The sequence below is a fragment of the Austrofundulus limnaeus genome, unplaced genomic scaffold, assembly GCF_001266775.1.
Source record: "Austrofundulus limnaeus strain Quisiro unplaced genomic scaffold, Austrofundulus_limnaeus-1.0 Scaffold66, whole genome shotgun sequence".
Classification (NCBI taxonomy): domain Eukaryota; kingdom Metazoa; phylum Chordata; class Actinopteri; order Cyprinodontiformes; family Rivulidae; genus Austrofundulus; species Austrofundulus limnaeus.
This window is the reverse complement of record NW_013952468.1, coordinates 108188-115560: the sequence shown is the minus strand read 5'-3', so window position 1 is coordinate 115560 and position 7373 is coordinate 108188. Positions and strand designations below refer to the sequence as shown.

The 7373-nt window shown below is 40.0% G+C and overlaps 2 protein-coding genes across 4 annotated transcripts in view; both read left to right on the top strand.

The window, feature by feature from the left end:
- polg2 (polymerase (DNA directed), gamma 2, accessory subunit) overlaps positions 1-2697 on the top strand; it is a 4629-nt gene extending 1932 nt beyond the window's left edge. Inside the window, exons 3-8 of one of the 2 annotated variants that reach the window (XM_014010167.1) lie at positions 772-877; positions 957-1142; positions 1498-1635; positions 1721-1801; positions 2051-2151; positions 2258-2697. In XM_014010167.1, the coding sequence (XP_013865621.1) occupies positions 772-877; positions 957-1142; positions 1498-1635; positions 1721-1801; positions 2051-2151; positions 2258-2423 (778 nt within the window). In that variant the 3' untranslated portion in view covers positions 2424-2697. Of the gene's footprint in view, positions 1-771; positions 878-956; positions 1143-1497; positions 1636-1720; positions 1802-2050; positions 2152-2235 lie in introns of both variants that reach the window. The other variant, XM_014010169.1, reaches the window with a different exon arrangement.
- A 215-nt stretch (positions 2698-2912) lies between these two features.
- srp68 (signal recognition particle 68) overlaps positions 2913-7373 on the top strand; it is an 8606-nt gene continuing 4145 nt past the window's right edge. For both annotated transcript variants that reach the window (XR_001310361.1, XM_014010166.1), the window contains exons 1-8: positions 2913-3039; positions 3406-3472; positions 3901-4014; positions 4460-4655; positions 4739-4821; positions 5285-5394; positions 5499-5578; positions 5695-5835. Coding sequence is in view for 1 of the 2 variants with exons in the window: in XM_014010166.1 (XP_013865620.1) it covers positions 2952-3039; positions 3406-3472; positions 3901-4014; positions 4460-4655; positions 4739-4821; positions 5285-5394; positions 5499-5578; positions 5695-5835 (879 nt within the window). In the remaining variant the exon portion in view is untranslated. The remainder of the gene's footprint in view (positions 3040-3405; positions 3473-3900; positions 4015-4459; positions 4656-4738; positions 4822-5284; positions 5395-5498; positions 5579-5694; positions 5836-7373) is intronic.

Sequence of the window (7373 nt, the reverse complement as noted above, 5' to 3'; positions counted from 1 at the left end):
AGCTATCTCATAATTATGACTTAGCTATCTCATAATTATGACTTAGCTATCTCATAATTATGAGATACTATCTCATAATTATAAGATACTGTCTCATAATTATGAGATAACTAAGTCATAATTATGAGATACTATCTCATAATTATGACTTAGCTATCTCATAATTATGACTTAGCTATCTCATAATTATGAGATACTATCTCATAATTATGACTTAGCTATCTCATAATAATGACTTAGCTAAGTCATAATTATGACTTAGCTAAGTCATAATTATGACTTAGTTATCCCATAATTATGACTTTATCTCATAATTATGAGATAGCTAGCTAAGTCATAATTATGAGATACTATCTCATAACTATGAGTATCTCTAAATTTTATTTATTTTTTTATCAGGGTGGCGGAAATGGGCTTCCATTTTCTGAAAACAAGATTATTATTCTTACACAATTAGTTCTTGTTTAGTAAATCAGTCTCAAAACAAGATCAAAAAAGTTTTTTTTGGCTGGATATAAGATTTTAAAACTTGGTTAGATGGACGTTTCTTTGCAGTGTGGGATYTAGCAGACATGTTGATGGTTTGGATGAAGCTATTATTTTAGATAATTCAGAAATCTCAACAGGACAAAAACCGTCCAGACATAAATCAGGTTCTAGTGACACTAAAGCTGCCTCATTTGYCTTAAACATGGGTTTTACACAATCCGTTAACACTCATACAGGTTTGTATTTTTATTTTTGCAATATGTTGACTTTTTCTCCTGACAGCTCAGCAGAAGTCACCCAGACATCTTTAGTTTGGTTCTGCTCCCCCCGCACCTCCTCGCAGTGGCTGGATCACTGGGCTCGACAGAGGCTGAAGTGGTGGCGGAAGGTGAGCGTTTCAGGCTTMTGTACAGGACTTCACCAGTAACTTACATTTAATCTTTTGTCTGCTCTTTTCTTCTGCTCAGTTTGCCTTGTCCCCGTCTGACTTCAGCAGCAGCGAGRTTCCAGAGGAGGAGCTTGACGAGGCGGCATCTCAAGGGGTGAAGATCATGTACAGCTTTCCGTGGGGGCCAGAGTCTCTGGAGACGCTGTGGTGTCGAGGAGACGCTGAACTGCTGCACACACACGGAGGGGATCGCTCCAAACTGCAGGTCGGTCTGTCTGTTTTTTWCATTAAGATGCTCCTGCCAGCTCACATATTGCATCTTTAGTGTACCCAGTCTGGAGACAAATTGTGCACAAGTTGAAAAATGTAGGATAGCTGCAAGTCTTCCAGGAAACTCACCCTGAAATCAGACCGTGCAGTGCTTGAGGAAARAAAATAACGGGACAGAGCAATTAAAGGCCACTGAGGAAGTGTAAAAAACTGTTTTTATTAATGTGTTGCAGGCGTGTTATACGGGGACAGAACCAAAACAATAATAAACTTCTGATTTACAACTCTTCACCACTGGAGACTTTTCTTTTTTGTGTGTGATCCCACATTCACTCATGTTTACGTTTCAGTGCCGAGACGGTCGGAAGTCGGTTCCTCACGTTGTCTCTGTTGGCGGGAACATAGACCGGGGCATGATGGCTGTCCTGTCCAACTCATTTCAGCAGCTGAAGAGAGAAGACGGCAAAAAGAAGCTGGAGCAGAGAAAGGTTGATCGTCTGAAACCGTCTTTCTGGCTGCCACTGTTCAAACCCCCTGATGGTGACTTGGTCTTTGTTCACTGTTTAATTCCAGGTTTTGAAGTTGCATCCGGTGTTAGCTCCGGTCAAAGTAGCTGTAGACATTGAGAGAGGAGCCACTGTCGAGCTGAGGCAGGTAAGAAAATCTGTTCATATTGAAATAAATCGCTGACGTTTTTCTTTTTGTTGGTTTGTTTTGATTAACGTTTGCATTTAGTCATCTTGCGTTGAGACGTGGAGTCATTTTGGTCAAACCATGAAAATAATGTTCAGCACAATCTCATGTGATATCACAAGATGATTGACACTAACAGACCTGGGTTAAAATGTTATCGCCTGCTGTGGCAGTGAGCAATAATAATGAGTATTTGAACCTGTTTCATAGGTTTGTGATGGTCTTCTAAAGGAGTTTCTAGGAGCTAAGATCTCTGCGTGGCCTGGATACCTTGAAACTCTGCAAACATCTTTGGAGCAGCTGAATGCCAAGTAAGTTACTTCTGGCTGTGTTGGTGCTGCTCTGTTCTGCAGACCTGATCATTCAGCAGAGGTAAATAAATGGTTTAATCTCAGTTTTTGGGTCGTTTCATTGCAGATATGATGAGATGGGAGTTCTCTTCACGGTGGTGATCAGTGAGAGCACTCTGGAGAGCGGGCTCCTTCAGGTCCGCAGCAGAGACACAACCATCAGGGAGACTGTGCACATCTCAGAAATCAAAAACTTCCTATCCAGATACGTTTCTGCAGCCAACAACTTCTGAGTTTTTCTATCATTCTCAAAGTATCTTATTCGACGTGGAGCTTTTATTTGCTGAAGAAGTCTCTTGGAGGAGAGATGAACATTTCACTAAAGATGATTTTTTTCTACCTGGATTACTGAGATGCATCAGGACAGCTTTTATTCACACATTCTTTCTGAAATTTTATGTTTGTTTGTTTGAGGCGTGCCCCTATCATTACTAAAAGTTGTGTATGTATCTTGTGTATTTTTTATGTGATTAGGTTTGTCAGAATAAAGTCTGTCACAATGGAAAATTTCCCACCTTTATTGTTAATGTACAGAACCACATTTTCATATTATTACTCTTTTGGTCTAGTTTTAAGTAAAAATGGCAGGTGTACATTTTCTGAAGCTTTCTGTCCATTTATACATTTATCAGATAGCTAATCAAAGTAGTGAATCACTGGAAAAAAAATCTCGCGAGATTTTATTTGTTCCTCCTCTTTGATTGGTCAGTTGACTGAGCACGTGCGAGCGCACTTCCGCCGCGTAGCATTAGCTTGTAGCGATGGCTGCAGACAAGCAGAACGAAGTCAAAGTTTCTCTTGCAGAAGAAAATAAGGAAAATCTACTAGATGGGGGAGTTGGTTTGGAAAGTATCCTTAACTGTTCAGCATGTCGAGCCCAGAGATAGTTTATTATTATTATTATTGTTTCGGAAGATGTTTCTAGTTTAGCAGCAACCGCTAGCTTGATGTTAGCTTCTTTAGGTTACGTGTCATTTTTGAAGCAGGCTGTATGTTGGAAGAAATAAATTATGATTTAATGTTGACACTACAGAATTTACTTTCATGTTTATTCTCTTAGACAGTTGACAATTTCACGTTGAGCTTATAGTCAGATGCTTATTACGTATTTCTGCAGCTTATAAAAACCAAAACAAGATTCATGAGACCCAAAGCGTCTAGACTTAAATGTCTCTTGTATATTTTTGTTCTGGTGTATTGTCCTTAACATTAAAGTCTTACAAATTATCAAGGAGTCCCAGCAACAGCATGGCCTGAGACATGGAGATTACCAAAGATACAGGCGAGTACTTTAATTCACAGTAAATTTATACAATGTATATATGTATTTATTCTCTTTGTAGATTGGCATTGAACTCTTAAGTGTAAATAGTTTCTCCAAAGTTCCTGCGTAAACTACACTTTCTKATTTTTTTATTCAAACAAATGCACAGCTTGTGAAAAACCTTTTATAGGAAAGTTGTATGAGGAGTATATTTCCTAATCTGGCATATTTTTMTGAATGTCAACACCTGCACATTATGAGAAATCTATCATAGTTTTGTGAATAACTTAGATTTTAAGGTAAGGCTAAAATAAAACCACAAACACTATTTTCCTTACCTGCTCCAACATCTACAAAACTGCAGTATTTCACAGTATAACATTTTTTTCTAGTTAAGCAGCAAAAATTGAGTTATTTTATTTTATTATTTATTTGTTTGTTTGCAGGGGCTACTGCTCCCGTAGGCTGCGTCGCCTACGTAARACTCTTGGCTTCAAGATGGGCAACCGGCACAAGTTTGTTGGAAAGAAAGTCACTGTGGAAATGCTTTCTGACAGCAGGTTGGTAATAAAACTTTTTAAATGTATATTTATGCATTGTTGATATGATCTGCTGCCTCAGTTAGCATGCTAATTTTTTTTTTAATTCATGCTGGTACAATTAGAAAAAGACGGAACAGCTATGGCTTGTTTGGAAGACGAGCAATCCTCTTCTCTGTAAGAAGAACCTGACCTGACGACCTCTGAAGCATTGATTGTTGGACGTGTGTGTGTGTGTGTGTGTGTGTGTGTGTGTGTGTGTGTGTGTGAATTTTCATTTTATTTGCCTTTTATTAGTCTTGAAAGTCACACTGACAGAGGATCATTTTCTTTCCAGAAGGCCTGAAGTTTGCAGCACAGTCTTGCCTAAAAAAAACGTTTCGAATGTTAAGTTGTTGAAAATGTCCATTTAAAAGTGGTGGCAATCAACCAGTGCAAGAGTCAGCCCTCCTTCCCTTCACCCCAGGTATCTTTTACTGGTTTTGATGGAAGCAGAGCGTGCCTGGAGCTACGCCATGCAGCTGAAACAAGAGGCCAACACAGAGCCCAGGAAGCGTTTCCACCTTCTCGCTCGATTACGCAAAGCTGCCAAACACAGCGAGAAGCTGGAGAAGCTCTGCGAGAGCCCCTGTGTCGACGCTAAGACCAAACTGGAGGCTCAGGTGAGCTGCAGAGATTTATCTCCATATATTTACAGAAAAAAAACCTGAGTGCAGTCATACTGGAATAACTGTTTCTATTGCAGGCCTACACTGCGTACCTGACTGGGATGGTGGATTTTGAGCTGCAGGAGTGGAAACTTGCCATGGAGGCCTTCAACAAGTGCAAGTGCGTCTTATCAGGACACGACTGCTGCTTTCTCATGCAGCGGCAAAAAAAAAAAGATGTCTGTTGATCTTTTTGCAATTACTTAAGAGCATGTGTAAAATCAAGCACCACATGCTCAAATAGATTCATTTACACCTGCCTTTTTATTGACTTTTCTATACAAACATATATTGGTATTTTACGCTGTGATTGGGAAATACAGTATTTTCAATGTATAATATTGCCTTGTGTTGGAGCGACTGCAGAGGATAGCTGAAACATAAGTAGATACGAACATGGTTTAGACTTTTTAGTGTGTTTCAAAGAACCAGAAAAAGGGATGTATACATGGTACCTGGACCATAATACATCACAAATACTGACTTTGAGCATGTGTGTTAGTAAGTGTAAAAAGGTCAGTTCAGTCAGCAGTTTGTCATGTTCAGATTTTTATGAATACAGATTAATGAACGTCTYTTTTCAGGACCATTTATGAGAAACTGGCTAGTGCGTTCACTGAGGACCTGGCTGTTCTGTATCGTCAGCGCGTGGACGAGATCTCACCCAACATCCGCTACTGTGCTTAYAACATCGGTGAGCCTCAGCTGTTCTTCTGAACCGTCGTTCATTTTTGGTGCTAAAGTTGTACCCCCTCTGCCACACACACTTCCTAAATGTGTTTTGCTTTAAAACTACAGGTGACCAGAATGCCATCAATGACTTGATGCAGATGAGGCTGACTGGAGGAGGAGGGGGCATGATGGCTGAGAAACTAGAGGTAAACCCACAGGAGTTCAAACYGTTTCTWTTTATGTAATATYGTTTGGGGAAGAAYGTGAAAGTCAAACGTTCTGCCCAGKGATCACAGTATTGTTTTATTTTCCCCCAACACAGGCCCTGATCACTCAGGCACGAACGAAGCAGGCAGCCACGATGAGCGAGGTGGAGTGGCGAGGACGAACAGTTCCTGTGAAGATTGACAAGGCTCGCATTTTCCTGCTGGGTCTGGCAGACAACGAGGCGGCCATCGCTCAGGTCAGAGYCTCCTGCTTGTTTGGTTCTAACGGTACAAGCTGAAGGTTTTAACCTTCCTAAACCTGAGTCTTGGATTTCAATCAGCATCACTTCAAAATGCTAAAAAAAGGGTTATTCTAGTGCTTCACAAAAATCTTATCTTAAACTAAATGACAGGCCGTGCCAGTCCAGCATTGGTTCATGCAGTTCCTCCAGATAACCAGTGTGGGGCGCTCTCCACTTCAAAGTATCACTTATCCYGTCTGTGTCACTCCTCTTGCATTATGCCTCAACACTCCCTGCAGACACACCTGTCACACCCTCAGCCACTCAGCTCTGTGGCATGCACCATGTCTCATCACACAACTGCATTCTGTGCATTTTAGCCCTGACCTGCATGCAGGACTCCACCCAGCTGCTGGCCTCTGTGGACACATTAAACACCTCGTTTTCTAACGGAGCTTTCTGGGGCTCAGGAGGTCATGAAGCTGAAAGCAGCTGCTAATGAATGTGAGCAGAAACGTTTCTAAGGCCTCAGCAATGAATGTATTTTTAAATATATTTATTTATATTCAACATTTTATGCTTTCCTGATCTTATCTCTTAGCTGTGGGTTCCATAAGATACTGGGTTGAGCCCAGACATCGGTCCCAGTTAAAACGCCTGTTCTGATCAGATTATCAGTGAAGGATGCTCAACAGGTTGAGCTGGTCGTGCTGGGCCTTGACAGGGTGTTGGTGACAGTGTTCACAAAGTAACATCACCCTGCAGGGTGGGTTAGAGAGGTTTGAGTCATCTCTTAGTTATTATTACAACTAGAAATATTCTTTTAGTGTTCCTCCACATCCTTTAGCTTTGTGTCCTCTGAGGAGCAGAAGTAATTTGTAAGGACATTTCTGTGAGGAKGTTAATATCCTACATGTAGTAGATGGCTCATTTACAACCTCAGATTGGAGAAATGTTTTAATTCTGACTGGATTGGTGAGTTAATGCTTAGTCCAAATGAAGAACAAAGTGGATTGCTGTCATCTCAAATCAACTTCACCGTGAAACATTTCATTGTGGTTCATTCAAAAAATATAAAGGATTTTTAGGCTGCTATTGTTTACACAGTGTAAAGTTTTGTTTTAAATACAGATTAGATGTCCCAGGCTCTGATATATCCTGAAAGCTTATTCTATAAATATGTTTCTGTAAATGATGTCACTTTTCCCTCTAACTCCATTACCTGTCTTCCTATGGCACAGTCCCTTCTAGTTTAAGATCTGGAATTCTGGTTTTACACTTCAGGATAAAATACTTTAATGGTAGCGGTGCAAACATATTTATAACCTTAAAAACTAGACTTATATCGCTGAACATTTGATCATTTTTACAGGCTAAGATCCTATACCTACTGATATTATAATACTGAACAGGAAAGGGTTGCTTTTTTATAAAATTACCTTTTTGAAGAGAGATTWGATGGTTTTATCCCATTTGTATTTGATATATATGAGAAAAGATCTGTAGCTCACAATATTATTAATAATACATTTTTAAATGTGCCTTTCAGAACA